The sequence below is a fragment of the Cicer arietinum genome, chromosome 3, assembly GCF_000331145.2.
Source record: "Cicer arietinum cultivar CDC Frontier isolate Library 1 chromosome 3, Cicar.CDCFrontier_v2.0, whole genome shotgun sequence".
In the NCBI taxonomy this organism is placed as follows: Eukaryota; Viridiplantae; Streptophyta; class Magnoliopsida; order Fabales; family Fabaceae; genus Cicer; species Cicer arietinum.
In genome coordinates this window covers 56962018-56982404 of record NC_021162.2, presented here as the reverse complement: position 1 = coordinate 56982404, position 20387 = coordinate 56962018, and the positions used below count along the sequence as shown (strand labels likewise).

At 26.4% G+C, this 20387-nt stretch overlaps 1 protein-coding gene across 1 annotated transcript; it reads right to left on the bottom strand.

Annotated features, from left to right (window-relative positions):
* Positions 1-3727: 3727 nt before the first annotated feature.
* On the bottom strand, positions 3728-10857 carry LOC101505743 (auxin transporter-like protein 2). The gene is made up of 9 exons (XM_004492362.4): positions 10716-10857; positions 10237-10479; positions 9970-10155; positions 9300-9412; positions 9000-9183; positions 8672-8769; positions 7004-7211; positions 6022-6279; positions 3728-4265 (listed from the first exon to the last, which is right to left on the bottom strand). Exons 2-9 carry the CDS (start codon positions 10420-10422, stop codon positions 4029-4031), a joined length of 1470 nt encoding a protein of 489 aa, XP_004492419.1. The 5' UTR covers positions 10423-10479; positions 10716-10857; the 3' UTR covers positions 3728-4028.
* Between the last annotated feature and the right edge of the window lie 9530 nt (positions 10858-20387).

Here is a 20387-nt window from a genome sequence, read left to right as displayed (position 1 = left end):
GAAAAGGAAAATCAATTTGTTCATAAAAAAATTGATCGATTAAATAATAATGTTAAAGCAATCGTTGTTAAATTTATAAACCATTTGCAATATCAGGTGATGATGTAGACTACCAACAATGGAAGAAAGTACTATGAATGTATCTATATTCTATAATCATAATCCTATCCTGTGGGAGAATGTGAAATGAACGTAAAAAAAACAATAGAACGTGAAAAGTTTTGGAGACAATGGAGGCTTTTTACTTGATTTACAAACTTTGAGAGAGAGGAAATATTAAGCAGAATCATGAGAATTAAAACTGCTTTATTGATTTGCATTACATTACTACAATTGCTCTTTTAAGTTTGCTTCTTTATACATGTCATTTGTGCAACTAATTAACTGTCACATAACTACCACACTAACTATCAGCTAACTAACTGATTTTACTCATTGTAAAGCTCTATTACACTTAAGCTAATTATGAATTATATAACAACAAAAAGAGAATGAAAAGAGAAAATTGATAATCAAAGGACGGGTATTGGTATTGTTAAAGTTTGACAAGGTGAGCAATTTTGGTGTTAGGTGTAACGAGTCAGTTTGATTCAGATTTTAGGAGGAAAAAAATGTAAACCAATAAAAAATAATAGGTTTGGTTTAGTTTAGTTTAACAAAGAATGAATAAGTTTTGTCCCCGTCAAATGGTTTGACATTTCTTTAAAATTTAGTAACTTATTTTGAAAAAATTAACATTTTTCAAATACTAAGAGCATGTTTGATACATAGGATATGATAGAGACGATATATGATATAAAATTGAAATATAATAGGATATAATATGATAGTGACACCACAAACATTATCTATCATATTCAGTGTTTAATACACACGTGATAACCAACAAGATAACAACATTTTATCGTTATGTATTTGATACACATTTCATCAATATTTAAATAACAAAATCACAATTGTGAATAATTAAATATTAGTTTTTTTTTAAATTTATTTATTATATTTTAAATATTATTAATTAGCAAAAAAATACTAAAAAATTAAATAAGTAATGAAATAATATTATATTTAAAACTATCCATTTACACTACTAAATAAATAATTTATTTTTTTAAATCATGAGTAACTAAAAAATTCTATTTAATTTGTTAGAATATAAATAAAGATATGATATATATTATAGGTAAATAGCATAAATACCCTTGTAAACAAATTATATTTATTTTAAAATTTCAATTAATTTTCATATTTTTATAATTTTGAATACTAATTTATTAAATTTTATAAAAAGACAAAACTATCTTTGTGATAAAATCATAAACTTTTTTTAAATTAACTATTAATATTTCATTTTTAAGTTGAATATCAAATTCTATTAATTATTTTTATATTTATATTAGATTTATATTTTTATATTTTAGATTATATTTTATAATTTTTTATTTATATCTTATTATATTTTAATTTTATATTTTAAATTATATTTTATAAGAGTAATTGAGTAAATTAATGTTTTTATCTTATCCTGCTAGTTCCTAATCCAGTTCATATTCAGGATAAAAATTTCAACTAGAAAGAAATGATATGACAGAGTTATAGATTAACTTATCATATTATGTTAGTATATCAAACACTAGATTCAAACATGATATAATAAGCTTTTTATACTACTAAAATAAGAATATAACCTACAACGAAAAAAAATTAATGAATAAAAAGTACATAAATAAAACATACTTTTTAAGACAACACTATTAATATAGTCGAAACAAAATAAATAATAATATAATAGTAATTTGGTTTGAGTCTCTTATAATCTATTTCGAATAACGTGAAACTAATATTTGAACCAACAAACGTCTATTTCAAATAACGTGAAATTAATATTTAAACCAACAAACGTCAAATTGAATTGATGTGATTTGGACACGAATATGAAAATTGGACCAATTTATTTGTTTCAATTAGATCTTCGAGTTCATCAGTTATTGGTTTTTTTTTTTTTTTTTTACATCTCTAGTGACAAGTACTCCTAGATATGAAGCTATTGTTTGCTCATCTTTTTAATGGATATTGCACTTCATCATTAATTTCTTTCTAGGATATTCCTCTACTAAGATGGTCTTAAGACAAATATTCTAAAGTTGAATGATGTTGTCTTTAGGGGTGTGCAACAGTTTCGGCAAAACTGAACCAAACTATGCTATTTGGATTGGACAATTTTATTAATGACTCTAATTCTGAACAAACTCAGTCAAATTCGAAGAGATACAATTCGGGTATCAGACACTGAATATTATATTTACATGTCTGTGTATTCAAACCAGTCATCTTCTTATTATATATTAATATTTTTTAATAAATATGATGCCGTGCGGTGTATTGTGTAAGTTTTCTCTATATAATCTTTTGAACTTTTTAGTAAAGTAAAATGTGAAAATTAAGATTATAAATATCATATTTATAGTTAAAGTAAAATGTGAAAATTAGGATTATAAATATCATATTTTCTTATATGTTTTCATTGCTCCAGATTTTAAAATTTTGATCCAACGTTTTAGATATAATTATTGTGTTGCAACTCGATCAACTCAACCCAAATGAATTTGTTATGCACGAGTTTGGTTCGATTTGAATTTTATCTAAATTTTTTGTAAATGGAACCAAACCAAACCATATATTTTTTATCAACTTAAACATCATATTTAGTCAAAATCGAACCAAATCGACTCACAAACACTCCAAATTATCTTGAGAATAATAAGGAGGTGCAAATTTAAAGGTTAGTACTCAACTTCTATTATTATTAACACCATTAATATTTATTGTTGTGCATTTAGAAAATCAGTTTGAAGTTTTTAAATTTATTTGCCATTAAATGATTGTTGGAACGAATAATTATACGTTGCAAAATTAAAAAAAATAAATAAGTGCTCGTAGTAGGTCATTACTATTGCTCATTAGAACAACAATGACATTATCTTGTTTTATAGATTCCCTTCACTTGGTATAATCTATATTGCAGCCAATTTCACCTAATGTTGGTGCCAAATTTTTTTTTAATATTATAGTATTTTGCAATATAGTTACTGGGTTGATGTTATTTTTTATAAGGTGGATTTCAACCGAACCGTCAAAGTTGACCGAAATAGTTCTGTACTCACACCATAGTCAATTTAGAAATATTAAAGTATATCTATCTTTATAACATAAAGATTCTGGTATTTCCAGTAATGAAATCTTTTCCCAACCCAATATTTGTGATTAACCCATTTAAACTCCTTTGATAAATTACAATATCAAGGATACCAATAGACAAATGCAATGACATGAAATTATGGGGTGATAACATGCTGGCAGAAAGATTCATCCATCATGAATTATGATTCAAGATACATTATACATATTTTTTTTGTATAAATAATAATAATAATATTTGTCACTCAAAGAATATCACATGAAGAGTAGAAGAAATCACATGCGGCCCATGTGAATATAAAAACGGGTCCACGTTCCATTCTTAAGGGCATGAAGTGAGTGATTAAACAAGTCCCACACACAACCCATTAACACTACAAAACCTATCTCTCTACACATTGGTATCTTTGGAAACATGCAAAGTAATAATGAGGATTGAATCTAGCTACTACCACAAAAAATAAATTATAAATGGCAAACAAAAATCTTTATACAATCTCAAAAAGTAGACATAAAATAAAAAGGAAGATACCAAAACACATGTAATAATTTAATTCATTACCCTATGCATTTATAGCAAAGGAATCATAACCATTCTCCACACTATTTTTTTTAATCAACTAATCTTAAAAAGGGTAAAAGAAAAAAAAACTATATAATAAAACAAAGGAAAAAAACTTGCAAAACACACACATACATCCAGCACACACACCAAATGAAGGGGTGAAGTATTTTACTACTATATCCCTCCATGTATGTTACAAAATATTGAGGGACCTATGATGAGAGAATAATAATAAGAGTATATTGAGGTGAGTGAATTGTAATTTTCAATGATGAAGAGCATGAGGGGGTGGTGCTCCTACCATAGATGGTGGAATAGGAGGCTTGCATTGGTAGCACTTAGCAAAAAGCCCAAATGTGTCAATTTGTCTAATGAAGTTTGTCATACTAGCCCATCCTCCAAACCCAAACCCAACCACAAAAACCCATACCACAATGAATGCATTCAAAATATACATTGCTGTCCAACTTGGCATGAAAAAAGGAGGCTTCTCAGCAGCATTCTACAAAATAATAATGAAACAAAAAGTTAGATCATTAATTTGAGACTATACGGTTCAAATAATTTAAAATCTAACAATATAGTATTGCATTACTCACAAACATACCATAAATAGAAATAGAAGCAATAATGATGCCACATAGAAATTATTTTCCAAAAATATTTTCCAATGTTGTCCTAATTTGTGAATAATTGGGGGAAATATATCAATCAACTATGCCAGCTCAATTTAAGCATATAGTACGGTAGAGTAACTGTAGTATGTATGTAGCAAAATAACTAAACGAAAATGACTTCCCACCAGTTTCCACCTCTTTTCCTAATGTTTCCAAATTCAAGCCTTAAATGCTTTTGTACATTTTCTCTTCTCTCTCTTAAACTATAGTGGTCACTTTAATTTAATAGTGGAATATAGGAGAAAGTCCCCATCAAGTGCGGATGTCTAAGGAATGTTAAATCACAATTCTACCCTCCACTCATATCAGATAATTACAATAATGCCATGCATCATTTAAGGAAATTCCATGTAAACATTATTTTTTCTTCAACCAATCTTTAGTACACATGAGTTTGGAATCAAATCTCTAACTATATACTTTCGGTTATCTATCAACTGTTTGGTACCATGTTCATGCTATTCCACATGTACTACTTTAGTCTCCAATACAAACAAAAAAAGTAAGTCATTTTTTTATTAAAATATAAGCAAATATAGTTACTTACTTATAATGTATATCCTAAAATACTCTTTAATTAATTTAAGTTTTATTTTCAATGACTTTTATGGAACAAGCTTCCATGAATGACATTTTTATAATACACTTATTTTTTAGGACATCAATAAGATTAATTACATTTAACTTTTTTTTTTTAAGTGTGAAGTTAGTTATTTTTCTTGACATGAGGAAGTATAAAATAACATGTATAAGTGTGATGATATATGTGCATATTTTATCATTAAAAAACATCTTAAAAGCCTATTAGGCAGATAATTAGGTAACAATCATATCATACTTCTATATGTAACCTAATTAAATCATATGAATAAGTCAAACTTCATGACAAAATGCCTATCAAAGACAAGTGATATAACATATATCTTTTGAAGTTATCTTAGGATAATGACACATACTCCCTCTTGTCTCAAATATAAGCAAAAAATGGTCATCGAAATTTGAAGTATTTAGTCCAAAATTAAAACTAAATACATCAACTTTCTTTGACTCATCTTTTGTTATATTTGAGATCGGAGAGAGTATGTGTCATTTCCCAAAGACATCTAATTTAGATTGATCATTAAAAAACAAACTTAAGACTATTAATAAAATAATTAGGTAGCCATCATAGAATAATACTAAATATAGCTTTTTCAAATGATCCAAATAAACCAATCTTAGATTATGTAAAGAGACTTACATGAAATAAAAGCCTAAAGAAAAATCATTACCCTAACAATGAACATCTTTTTTTCTTACTAACTAACAATACACATCTATTTCATAACATAACATGAAATAACTAAATCTAATCCTATGATGTAGAGTGTCTTGAAAAGATTTGGTTTGTAACAAAATCTTTATTATAAACTTTTAATTGTAATTTTGATTTCGTACTTTCCACATAAATTTTCAAAAACAGGAAACATAGTAAAACAAGTGGCATATTTTATTTACAATGAAAAATGAAAATAGAAAATAGAAAATATTTTCACAAACCAAACAGACGCTAAATTTTTTTAAAAACATCGAAAGATTTACCTGTCTCGCAGAGGCTTTTCGGTAAGTGAGCATATGAGCGGCGGAAGGAATGATGTAGACAGTGAAGCTAACAAGAAGAGCTCCAACAGCAGAGTTAATTGGTCCAAAGAAAGGAAAAATTATGGCCAAAAACCATATAGGTATCACCACTGGTAACCTTGCTAGTGCCCTTAAACAAATGCTTTTTGTGTCATGCATTCCAATTACCTTCTCCCATACAAAGTACAATGGAGTACAAGCAAATCCAAATGTGATGAACTGCACCAATTTATTATGGGAAAAAAATTAGAATCCTTTATTTTTAATTTTAGTTCATATATTGTAACATTTTTTTTTATAATTTAACAAAAGGCATCATCAAGGTAAACCAATGCATTTATCGTGGTGCTTTTGTTGCATAAATTTGGTTTTATTTACCACTTTACTAGTCTAGTTTTTTATGAGTTATTTTGGTGACCATATCTATATTAAAAAAAAAGTATTAATTAATTATATCTTTTCACAATACATATTAATATGAAAGATAAATTGATATGAAAATAATAATATAGTTTACCAATTAAATTAAGTTTTTATTAGTCTAATAAAAGGTGGGAAACTATTTGGCAGTAGTTCTCTTTTTTGACAGGGAAATGAATTTTATTTTTTATTTTTATGTTTTGTGAAATTCTAATACTCTTCAATTTATTTCAAAAGTAGATAATCTTAGTTCACTAACATGACAATAGGTGTTAATGAGATAATTATAATTGATTAACAGAGTAAAAAAAATTGATTTTCAAAGAAGGTTTAATGAGTTCGAATATAATCCACATAATCTTAATACTATATATAAAAAAGATTTTGTTATAGTTTAAGGAACATTTATTGCAAGTTTTTTACATGACAAGTGATATAACATATATCTTTTGAAGTGATTTAAGTAAATATCAAATAATTATAATTGATTAACAGAGTAAAAAAAAATTAAAACAAAAATTACCTGGTGAATAAGCATAAGGATAACGGCGGCGTCACGGAATCCGTTTTTTGGGAGGAGAGAGAAAGCATTGGAATGGTTAAGAAGTTCATCACCAAAGGCCCAATAAACGGCAGAAGCAGAAGGAATCGTTAACGTGAAAACGTACAAAGTTGCCAGCAAGTATATGTACTTGAATTTCTGTGGCTTCCACATGGCGTGCATAATCTCACTGCAATCCAATGCAAACATTTTATTTTTTTATTTTTAATTGGTTGTGACTTTGGAAATTTCTATAACCAGCTAAAGATATTATAACTCACTTTTCTTTACTCTCTTGGCACCATTACCACTTTGTTTTTACTATACATTATTATTTTTACAATCTACACACAAAAGGGACTAGTAGTACAATATAGTGGGAGCCAACCAAACATCATATCTTATTTTTTAATAATAAAGAGATTAGATTAGGTAAAAAAGACAAAGAAAGTGAAAAGGTAAAAACCATTCTAAGGAGACATTACTATTTAATTATTTTATATTTTAGCAAAATAATATTGCTGGTGATTTACTTGGTTTGTTGTGACACTGACTTGTGTGTACTACTAAGCTTGTGAGGGACCTAAGTAGTATACTCAATAAGAGTTATTTTTGCAAATGTTAATATAATACTACTTCTGTTTTGAAATAATTGATCAATTTATAAAAATATTTATTTTAAAATAAATAATTATTTTAATTTTTAATATATATTTTTCAATTAATATTATTTATAAAATTTTTAATTCATTTTTATTGTACATTTACGATATTATAATTCATTAATATTTATCAAAAATAATTTAATAAAAATGATATTTTCTCTTTATTAATATATTTTTTTAATAAATAAATGACTTATTTATTTTGGAGACAGAGAAATATATTAATAAAATTATGTTAATTTTTTAGATTTAAACCAAGAACCTTGTCTAAATCTTTGTTGGTATTTCTTAAGTCAACAATTAATATTGAGGAGCTAATTAATTATGATGAACTAAAAAAAATACAATAACCTGACAGCATGTGTCATTAATTAAATTGATTAAATTGGACACTATTGTCTTACGGTGATTAGAAAAGAACAAATGCTATTATGACAAACGTTATGACCTTATGATGACATCTAGCTTGGAAGCTATAATGATTTTTTGAACTTAGTGATGCATTTACATTATACTCCTTCTCCCTATGCAAAATTCATGGATAATAAAAAAATTATTGGAGTAATAAATTTATCTAAAATATTTTTTATTTTAATAAATCATTCTCGTAATTATATTGATATAATAAAAACTAATAAAAATTAAAAAAAAAATCAATTGTAAGTAAAATAAAATTATTAATGCATATTAAATTTTACAGAAAAAAAGTGAAAAGAAATCCTAGAGGGAGTAGACTTCACATAAATTTTATTATCCAATATAGTTTATCTTCCTTTGATTTTTCTTCCTAGCAAGTATGTGAATTATTATTTCCTCAAAAAAAACAAAAGATGTTGCATGATTTTTCCTATGATCTCGAAAAAAGATGTAACCGGCAAAAGCTGCTAAGAGAAGCTAGGAAAAAGAATCAAGTGAAATAGAAATAGAAGAAGAGAATAATGGATATCATTAATATGAAAAAGGGTATTCTAAGTTTTTAACTTACACAGTAACTGCATGTCCACCAAATGTGTATAGTATATTGGTTGCTCCTGTGAAGTACAACACTAGCTTTTTTGGACCACTATGTGTCACATTTTCTGCCTGCAACATTATTTCCAAAATCATATCTTACTTAGTATATATATATATATATAATTTTTTTTAAATCCACAAAATAAAATTACTATTAATCATTATACATTTGTTTCATATGAGATTTAAATTATATCCTTTAAAATTTTTCATAGACAAAATCACATGTAAATATTCAATAATGATTAAATATTTAAAATAAATTTTTTTAATAAAAAAAAATTTAATTATTGATTTACCTGGCCATGAACAATGGCTGCAATAGTGAGATACCAAGCAGTGTAAGTTGTCATTCCAAGTCCAAGAAAAGACCAAATTCGGTAATTGTGAAAAGAAGGTATGAACACAGTTGTAGCACAACATGCTCCAAATATATAAGTCCAAGTTCTTTTATCCAAGTTGTCATTTATGTAATAGATATTGCTGTTTTAATCAACAAAATTTAAAATTTGTTATAATAAATAATTAGATAAAAGTCCAATTTCTAGTGTTGACAAATTTCGAGCATAAATTAATTATAAAAAAAAAAAAAATGTTACCTTGCACAAGCTATAAGCTGAATCACAGATCCAAAGAGAAGGAAAGTACAATTGAAAGCTAGTCCAAGTGCTTTCCAATATGGACCCAACAATCCATCAAGCACTTCAAACCACTGAAAATCCATTCCGATAAGTTTCAAATTCAGTCAAATTTTCATTTAGTATAAACTTCTATTCACCCTTTTTTTATGAAAATAATTCAAATCAACATCAACATTTTTTATGTATTCAAATCTTCAAGTTACGCCATATGAGTTGCATTTGAGTGCAATTCTTAATAATATTAAACACACCAATGAAACTTCAAATCAACATCAAGATTTTTTATGACTCATTGAAGTTGATTGTGTTTATTTGCTACTATAATCAATTCCATATTAGTTGTATCTCACTATGATTCTTCACAATATCAAACACTCTAAAGCAACTATGTTTAAACTCTTGTTTTCAAGTACTTGTTAAGTTTTAAGGTAAAATTAACTAAATCACATTGGTTCATTTTGTAAAAACAACAGAGTCTATAACTTTTGCAAAATCACAACAACGTGCCTAAATTTTATTTATTTGACTGTAAAATCAAAGATGATGTGAATAATGTTATTTAGAAAGGGAATAGAAACAAGTGGTGGTGAAAAGCAGAAAGAATAGAAAGACATAGATAAAAACACACCTGAATGACATGGTTCTTGAAATTGACATTTTCCTTTTCTTTTCTAGTACGGTACTCAACATAGAGAACACTGATAAGATAAGCAGTCCAACTTCCAAGTATTCCATAGAAAACTTGAAGCAAAATCCCTGATAGCATTCCAAGTTGAGAGAATGAATATGGAAGTGTCAACAACACTTGAGCTACCTACCAAAAAAAAACAACAACTATGAATTAATCAATATGAACTTAATAAAAAAGTGATTTTTTTGTGAAGTGATTTTGTACTTGATTTGAAGCACAACTGAACCATGCATCCCAAACAGAACCACCATGCCAAAGAAAATTTTTGACACTGAAACCAGATTGATCTTGTTGTTCCTTTGCTTCTTCTTCTCTTCCAATTCCTTCTTGTTGATCTGTTTCATTGAAGCTGCTAACAATTGCTTCCTCTCCTTGTTTCTGAGGCAACATTGTCTTTCTTTCTTTTTTCTCAAAAAATAAAATCTGTGTCTTAAAAACGTGATGGATCTGAAACATGAAAAAAAACACAAAACAAGACAAAAACAAAAAAACAAAACATATGATCAATCACTACCAAGAGAAAAAAAAAACAACCCAGATCCAAAAAACTGAAAAAGATTCAAACTTTAACTGAAACAAACAAAATCCAAACCAAAAAAAGAAATGGGCACCAACGAAATTACATGTTGAACAAACCAAATGAGAGGAAAAAAACAATCCAATGCAAATCACTTTCAACTAACCTTTGTGTAATAGTGAAGTCTCTTTCTCCAAAAGTGTTGTTAAAAAACCAAAACCAAAAAAACCCTTTAAGAAGAAAAACAAAACAGGTTGAGTAATTGAATGTCTTAAGTTGAGAAAAAGAAGCTAGTGTCAGAGAGAAAGATATAGGTTAATAATGGCTAAAGAATTCTTTCTCTCTATAATAGAATTTGCATATAAGAAAGCTTTAAATGCAATTAGATTTTGCAGATATAGGTTCAGAAACTGCAACACTTTGGTTATTATTATTAGTTTCTTTTGTGACAGTTTTGAAGAGTAGTAATAAAAGCCACCGCTTTAATATTGGCACAGAAAAAAGCAGAAGCTAAACGGCAAAGACGGCTAGAAGCCGCAAAAGCAGGAAAAAGAAAATAGACTCTATGAGTTTTTTTCTATCTTCTGAAGGAAACTGAACTATATTATATAGAATACAAGTAGTGGAAATGTGGAATTATATAAGAATTATAAAAGACCCTTTTTGTTACTGTACTTGTTCAATAGTTTAGATATATTAATCAACGTGGAGGATTCTTCTTTTTAATATTATAAATAATGTGTGTATAGTCAAAAAGCTAAGTAAAGAAGCAGAAAGATTTAATTCAAGCAACAAAGGGTATAGATGGTGGAGTAATTTTGTGCTGCTTTTGTGGCTTTGGATTTGGGAAGAAAAAAAAATTGAGTTTTTTTTTTTTTATTTAAAAAAATGGGTGTGTGGTTAGTGGTGATGTGAGTGATGACGCAGAGATTTTGGAGATAAAAAGCAGTGTGTGTGTGTGTGTGAGTGAGATTTTGTTGTTGGTAAGTAAGAAGTGAAGTAAAGGAAAGGTACTCTGTTTTTATAGGCATCAAAAAGTTTGATTCAATGGTAAAGGCTAAGGTTACACTTTAATGAAAGGAATAAAGACATATGTTTAGTATAGGGTTAACTGTTTTGATGTCAGCAAAAATATGTTAGATACTGTATTGAAGATTAAAGATAAATGTTCATAATAATTTATAATGATATTTGAATATAACTTTGTCTCAAAGAATATTGGGATCTAAAATAATATTTGTAATTCTTTGTAGTAGAAAATCATATGTGTAGTTATTTGATTGTTATGTGGACATAGAGTTTTAGAAATTACCGTCGTTTTGCAGTATTTGTTATAATATTGTTGATGTGGTCAAAAAATATAGATGTAGACAATTCGTAAAGATATGAATCACAAATTAAATTAGATTTATATAATCAAAGAGAAGACAACAAAGATGATTCATAATGCTATTGAGGTTGTACTAGTGGCAAAAGAAGATAATCAAAGTAATTGTATTATTAATCTTTTATTTATTGATTATGATTCAAATGTTTATGTATATGACACATCTGTAATTGAGAAAATCTATCATTCTAATCAATATAAAATTGGTAAAAATTGAGAGATAATGAATCTTCATATTTAATAGATGTTTTTTTTTTTCCGCGAGAAGTTTATTCACGAGAAAGATGTCTAAAATAACATGACTAAAGATTAAAGAAAATAAACTCAAACTGCAATGTTATTCATGATATAAAAATACTTTTCAATTTTTTTTGACGATAATGATAAAACTAATTTAGACAATGACATTATTGAAGATATTATCCTTGATAATTAATATAGTGTGGTTACATCTAAATTGCAATAAACTTAAGAAACCAAATAATTTTTTTCTAAAGGCAAACAACATTGCAATTGAAAAAAAACAAACAAACATAGAGAAATTAAAGAAACACAATCTCAATACAAAAATATAATGCAGAAACTCTAAAATAAAAAAAAAAATAAAAACACAATTATTCTCTAATAATAACTAGAGAATAACACTAAATTAAAATTTCACAAAACAGTCATAGATTCTTTCAAACACCGTTGTCCCCAATATACCTAGATTGAGAAAAAAATTCACCACATTAAATTTAGGTGAGTTGAATGTTAGAGATTCATGATAATTAAGAAAAATTTCAATATTTTGTTAGACAAAAAATACTTATAACATTTCATTAATAATAATATTTTGAATATATGTTGGAATATCAATAAAAACATGAAAATTAGTTAAAAATGAGATCATCCTCACAAGAAAATTAACTCTAAAAATTTCAAGATTTAGAGGATGGTTATATAAATACTTACATATTATTCCCCAGCGAGATTCTTATGTTGATAGTAAAATTTGAACTTAAACTTCTATGAAATTTGAGTTGTATTCTTATAAATTGAGCAACCTATGTTGGAATGTTATTGATTTTTGGTTAGATTATATTATCTTTGTTTACTATACTCAAATCCTAAAAAATAATGCTTAACTTTAAAATTATTTTTAGTTTATTTCAATTGCTACCTAACCTTAACAAAAAGGGAATAATAGTCAATCAACCATGGACCACTAATAAATAAAACTCAATTATTATTTTCGTCAAATTGGTCAAGTGTTATAATATAAATAATGGTTTTATAATTGATACTATTAATAATTTATTATATCAAAATGATTGATTAATGTTAATTGATATAAATTATATTAAGTATTTAACACAACGATGATATCAATTTTATTGAACTATTTGTGAATTAAATATTAGTAGTATGGTTTGAATCTATATTATATAGAGAAGTATTAAGAACAATCACTTTAATTCTAACACTCAGTCAAATAATATTTATTTTATAAGATAAAATAAACGTAGATTCTAATTTTAAAAATAAATTCCACATAAAATAACTGCCTTTATATGAATTATATAGTAAATACTAAAATTGAATCTTTTTAAAAAAACATTCCTAACACTTTCCATTTATACATGAAGGAGTTTTATCTTAAACTTTAGAATTTGTGTGGTTGTACTCTACCTGAATCGAATATGCAAGAATTTAGGTGGGGGACAATGCAATCAAGCTATTAAGTGAATCCATTGGTTTCAAATATTTTAGTTGATTTGTAAATAAGATTTGACTATTGGTTGAACTTTAAATTTATAAGGACTTTTGCTTGAGGGATATTAAAGCATTGTTGTTAAAGAGTAATAATTAATTAAGGAGAAGTTGAAGAAGTTAACGATGGTTATAGGCTATACTTATAGGTCAACCCAACCAAAAAAAAAATCAAATTAAGACATTAAGTTAAATCGGTAAATCAAAATAAGACAAATTTAAAATAAATTTTTTAGATTTGAATTATTAACATATATTTTAAATTAACTTTTTTTTTTAATAATAAAGATATAATTTTAAATTCAAATCATGTCAACTCGATAAATCCGACCAGAATCAAATATAAATATAAACTATTGATATTTTAATTTTTTTTTAGTTGTTTACAATATATGTGTGTTCTATCACAATAAATAATTAATATTTTTTTTATCAATTATTATAATTTTACCATTTGTATATCAAAGAAATTCAATTTTTTTTTAATAAATGAGGAAATTTATTTTACTACATTTTATTAACTCTGATGTTTTTTATTGTTCTTTTTCAAAGACCAAAGAGGATATCTCATAAAACAACTAAAAATTATTTAAATGATGACCTTTCTTTTGTTATTAGGCAAAATGATGATGATTCCTAAAATATGTTTTGCTATACTTTGACCACATGGTTAAAATAAGCTAATTCTACCACTGAAACAATATTCCTTAAAATAATTTAGAAAAAAGAAATATAAAATAAAAAATGTATGGAATCTGTCACTATTTGCAATTTAAGGAGATATGATGGAGCCACCCCACAAGCCACAAGGCACAATCCCTAACCAATGTGGAATTTTGGGCTTATGAGTAGAATTGATGTTAAATGGAAAAGTGTGTTACACATGAATTGAAAAATGAACACTAATTCTTCATTGTTCCGTTCTAACGGGGATTTGTCTGCTTCGTGATGCTTTCCCACTCTGCTCCCCAACCCAACAACACCACTCTTCAAATTCTCCCATTCTTTTCTTACCTCTTTCTCTCTCCAACGGACCTATGCCAAAATAATATCTCCTTTTTATAGAACAAAGTTATGAGAATATTTGCTCTGAATTTCCTTTTCATTTTTTTTAATAAATTATTAAGAGAATATTTCCTTTTACCTATGGAAGCATAAGTTTACTCTAAATGTTCTTCCCTTACAAAATTCAAAACAATAATTTTGCTTATATACAAGCTTAATATATAATGTAATTATAAGTCTCCTTAAAAATCATTTAATTTGAAGTTTAAATTTTATTAAACTAGTTTTACCTGATTTTCGTCCCATATCCTTTCTTAAAAGCAAGAATTTTGATCAAAGTAATTAAACCCCTTTAAAATAATAAAAATGTTAACAAATGTCTAAAGAGACTAAAGAAAGAAATTTTATCTCTAAATTTATATATTCAACTCTTTAAAAATCTAAACATTGTTATTTTCAATACAAAATTTTAACCTTTTAATATCTTAACAAGTTTCTTTTTTTTTAAGACACTTATTAGCATCACCCTTAAAATAATTATTACTTGAAGTTGGTTGTTATTTTCACTTGAGAAAGAGAGAGCATGTTTTGTCGATCAAGTGATGATTTACACCTAAATTTAGTCAAACTAACAAAAACATTACTACTAAATTTCACTAATCCAATTTAAGCTTTGGGGTTTAGTGGAGGAGGCAATGATTAGATAATGGATTTTGATGCCACTAAACTAAAGTTGTTTCACATGAGGATCAAAATTGGGAGTATGTTCCTCGGGTAGCCTTCAAATGGGCCCTCCAACTCTTCCATTTTCATCACACCATTTAAATCACAAATTTTGTACGTGTGTTTTGAGAGACCCAATAGAAGATGTTAAAAGTATGTCTGTCTTTCATTTTTCTATTCTTTATTTAGTTAAAGATTCAACTCGTCACACAATATTTTTTGAATTATACATTCTTTTTTTTGGAATCATTTATCTATTTTATTTGGTATATTATTTTTTTGAAAGGTTTTATTTGGTTTTAATAAAAGGTGTATTTCATGTTTGTTTTAAAATATTGTAAACTAAATTTAGCTATATTTTGGTAATTTGGTGAAACTTTTATTTTCTAAAAATGTTTTTATTTTTTTACTCATAAAAATGTTTCTATTGAAAATTAGGACTTGTTTACTTTTTGTTTTTGTTTTCTAAAATGTGTGTTCATTTTTATCTTAATTGAAATTTTTTGAAGTGAACTATTATTATGGAAAGATAATAAAATGCTTGTTAACGAAGACGTATTTTCAAAAATAATTAAAACAATTTTTTAATATTTTTATTTTTTTTAAATGTAAGTAATTGTTTTATTCAAAAGTATCTTACGTGGTTGAAATAAATGTTCCATATATGGACCATAAATGAACTTCTTGATGAATTTTGAGCTCTTCCCCATTGAATTAGATTGGCTCATAGCTTGACCAAAAAAATGTCATTTTTAATAGTGATTCTAAATTTGCACGAGCCAAAGAATTTATAATATAATTCCTAACCTTCGTTCTATTTGAAGGAAGTATTCTCTCTTTCCATCCTTTCTTATTAGAGCCCTACTCATTATCACGTCTACATAAAGGCTAATCCATGTGCAAATTATATGGTTAAACAAGATATTTCAATCTCTTTTACTTTATCTTTAATAAGTAGTACATATTACTCGTTTATTTAGTATATTGTTACATAAAATTGCATAGGGCTTCCCAATTTTTGTAGTGAAAGAAACTAGTTGTTTCCATAAAAAAGGAATACACATTATTTCAGGTTGTCTTGACCACATTGCATGCATATATAATAAATCATGCTATATATCAATAATTCTATTTCTTGAAGATCATCACCATTGATGAAAAGAAGAAGAAAGTTTTACCCAAACTCAGATTAGAAAACTAAGGAAAAACTCAAGAGATCATGGTTTTTAGTGACAATATATCTACAAGCTTTGTAGATGTTTTATATTTTTTGTTTTTCTGTAATGATCAATAATTTTGTCAATTAGTTAAACAATTAATTTAGGTGATTAGTGAGTTAAATCTCATATAAATAGGTTGTTCTCTTTCATTGTATTCATTCAAAAACTTGAGATCAATCAAGTTTTTATTTTTCACTCATCATCTTCAAGTTACACTTTGATAGGGTTGTGCAATTTTAAGTCTTTTCCATGTTTTTTTTATTTAAAATAATTGTATTGTTCCTTCGTTCTAGGATTCCAATTTTTCATGTTGGAAGAGCTCTTGAGTGGAGCCAAAATTCGAAATGATAATGAGTGGCTTATTTGTGGTTATTTTTAATTTTATTTTTTATGAATCATATTTCGATTTTGATTTTATTAATAACTATGAATAATTGAACTCTTTTCTCAAGTGTCTAACGGATCTTGGATTTCATATTAATCCCTTTGAGTTAGGGGAATACCTTTGGGTGGTCTAAAGTTGTTTAGTTAAATATACAATGTATGTTCTTAAGAATGAGCACTTTAGATGTGAAAACTTAAAAAAAAAAAAGTGTGTAAATAAAATAATTAGGTTCCATTTACATTAGTGCAATTAAATAAAAATAAATTATTTTATAAGTGATAAATGAACTCGAAAATCTTCTCTTATACTAAAACACCGTCCACTTACTCTAAATATTTTTGATAAAAAAAAAATAATAATAATCAAATTGTGTTAGGTCGTTAAATCAACCCCAGCCTTCAACATAAAATTATGGGCAAATTTATGTGGACCCCTTGTAGCCACCACATATCCGTTTAGGGCCCAAATATATACTCATAATTTATTTGTGACATTTCATCACCTTTGGTCCCCTCAGACAAACATAATAGGCATTTCCATCAAAGCTATAAATGCATACTCCTTCCTTCAACCAGAAAGAAAAAAATAAAAGAAGAAGCGTCAGGTGAGTTAGGTTGTGATAAACCTAGTGATTTAACTTGTCAAATTTTCATTTATTTTTAGATAATTTGATTTATAATTTTAATTATAAAATGGTTTCACTTTTGTTTTCAAAATTAAATTAAATTAATTTTGTAAACTTATAATTTTGAAAATAAACCAACTTGTCCTATTCCATTTTTAAATTACGCGGCGCTATCTGTCGGAGCAATTTGACTAACATATAAAATATGGATAGACATCTCCAAAAGAAAATGTCTAGGTCACAAATTGGTATATAGCATATAATTAATACACAAAAGACCTATCATTAAATTCCTTATTGAGAAAAATTGTACCTCACAAGTTGAGAAGATATAAATTTTTATAGAAATTTATAAAATCTAATATTCTTCGTCTTATAAATTGATTTTATAAAGACGAATTAAATTTAATATAAAAAATTAATAGAGTATCATAATCTAACGATCATACCGAACGTTTATAAAAAGTGACACTTATAAATCATCTCATGATTTAGACTATATATATAGGTTCAACTAATGACAACAGAAATTAACAATTATTATTATGTATTTTCTGCGAATATATTATGGTTTGGTTAAATCAGATCGAAACAAGATTTGATCATATTGAACTGCTGACGGTTCAACTAATTTTTTAATCATATTTTTATTCCTCACATGATTGAACTATTGTCGAGTCAATTGAACATTGACTTAAATGTTTTTCCGTTCGATAATTGATCCAATTTTTAACACATGAATTTTGTAGGATACGTTAATACCTTAATTTATCATAAAAAAACGTCAGTTTTGTTGATAATATGATAAATATCTATGGACAATAGAATTTTCAATGTTTTCTTCATTTTTATAAAATATTTGGTAGAGATTAATGTTGCCACTACTAGGGTTTGATATGCAACATGAAATACATCATCAGCACCTAGTGAATTTCCATAGAGTTGCCTTCCCGTTGTTCATTCTAGTTCATTTCCATCCTTTGATGCCTCACCAACCACAACACACCAAAAAAGACTTACAAAGAGATGCATGTGGTCAACAAAATATTTATAGGTTTTATGGAACGACAAATATATAATCACATACTATATACACGAAGAATTTTACATATAAGTGTATTTCTCATTGAAAGTAAAACCACCTTCCACTTTGAACCTCTTACACCAAGTTATAAACCCTATAAAAAAATTTGGGAGATCAACTTTTCTTAAAAATGTGTAGAAAAAGTCAACGTCTCATAGTAGGAAAACTAGTGAATTACAACCAAATCATCAACAACTAATTATTCCATGGACAACTCTCATTACTCAGGTGAGACGACATTCTTAGATGCAATGAAGTTTTTGGGTTAAACAATATAAAAAAGTAGCTATAAAAGTATGACTGATTGCTCAATGATTAGGGGTTGAAAGCAAGATGGGGATGGGATATACAAAGAGACAAATTTATTGTGAGAAAAATTCTTATAATATTCTAAGCATGTATGTAAAAAGCCATTGAAAGATATGCATAAGTTTGATTTAAAAGGAGGAATAAAAAATGAAAATAGAAACATATACAAATTTGTTAAGAACTAAAATCTTATTTGCACTACTTTTTAATGATTGAATTTTTTTATAAATTTTGTTTATGTCATAATGTATCAATGTTCTTATGTGTTAATACTTTTTTAGATTGACAAAAAAGAGAAAAAGTTCTACATAATTGCAAAACTATAATAATTTTTATACATAAATAATATATATTTTTTAATTTAAAAGATGATATTTATGAATATCCTCTGATACTTGTGGTGACTTATACACAAAGATTCGTTGAATGAATTATCTTATAAATATACAGATATGACACACATTTCATTTTTACCTTGATATCCATTGACATACCTATTTGTAATTGCAAAATGGAATGACCATAGGCCTATACCATATAGAGTAAATAATTGCTAGAAGGAGTATAAGGATTTCCTACCCTTTATTGTAAGCAGTTGGAAGTCTTTTCATGTTGAGGGCAAGAAAAATTTTGTTTTGAAGGAAAAATTAAAGTTGTTGAAAGATCGATTACATTGGTGGAATAAATAAGTATTCATAGTGGGTGGAACGAGTTTTAGTGTTGAACAAGTTTGATGCTATATGGCATGTAAATAAAGGATTCAAATTCATGTGTTTAGAAATGTACAGTTTTGTTAGCAATTATGTTTCAATAGAAAACTCTTCTCAAAAGAGAAAATACTCGATCTTATACTTATCATTTCTACTATCAATTAGCCACTCTGATAACACTTTATAAACAATTTTTTATTTAATGCAACAACATTATTTGATATATAATACTTAAAGTACAATAGACAATTGAAATTAAGGGTGTGTAAAATATAGTTAATTGAGTTTTATTGATAAATTGAATTGTACTGTATTAAAAAATTAAAATTAAGGCTAAATTACATCTGTGGTCCCTTAACTTAATTTTAGGTAACGTTTTAGTCATTTATCTTTTTTTTTTCCCGATTTAGTCCTTTATTTCTAACAATATCAAATAAAGTATGAAAATATGAGTTTATTTGAAGATTTGCGTTACGAATTTGATGAAATTTGTATTATATTGAAGAATATAATTAATTTTATGAGTTCTGATTGAATTTTTTTTTTGAATTTTTGTATAAAAAAGGATAACATTGTTGAAATTTTAAAACATAAAATATCAAATTGTCACTTAAAATTAAAATAAAGGACCAAGTTGG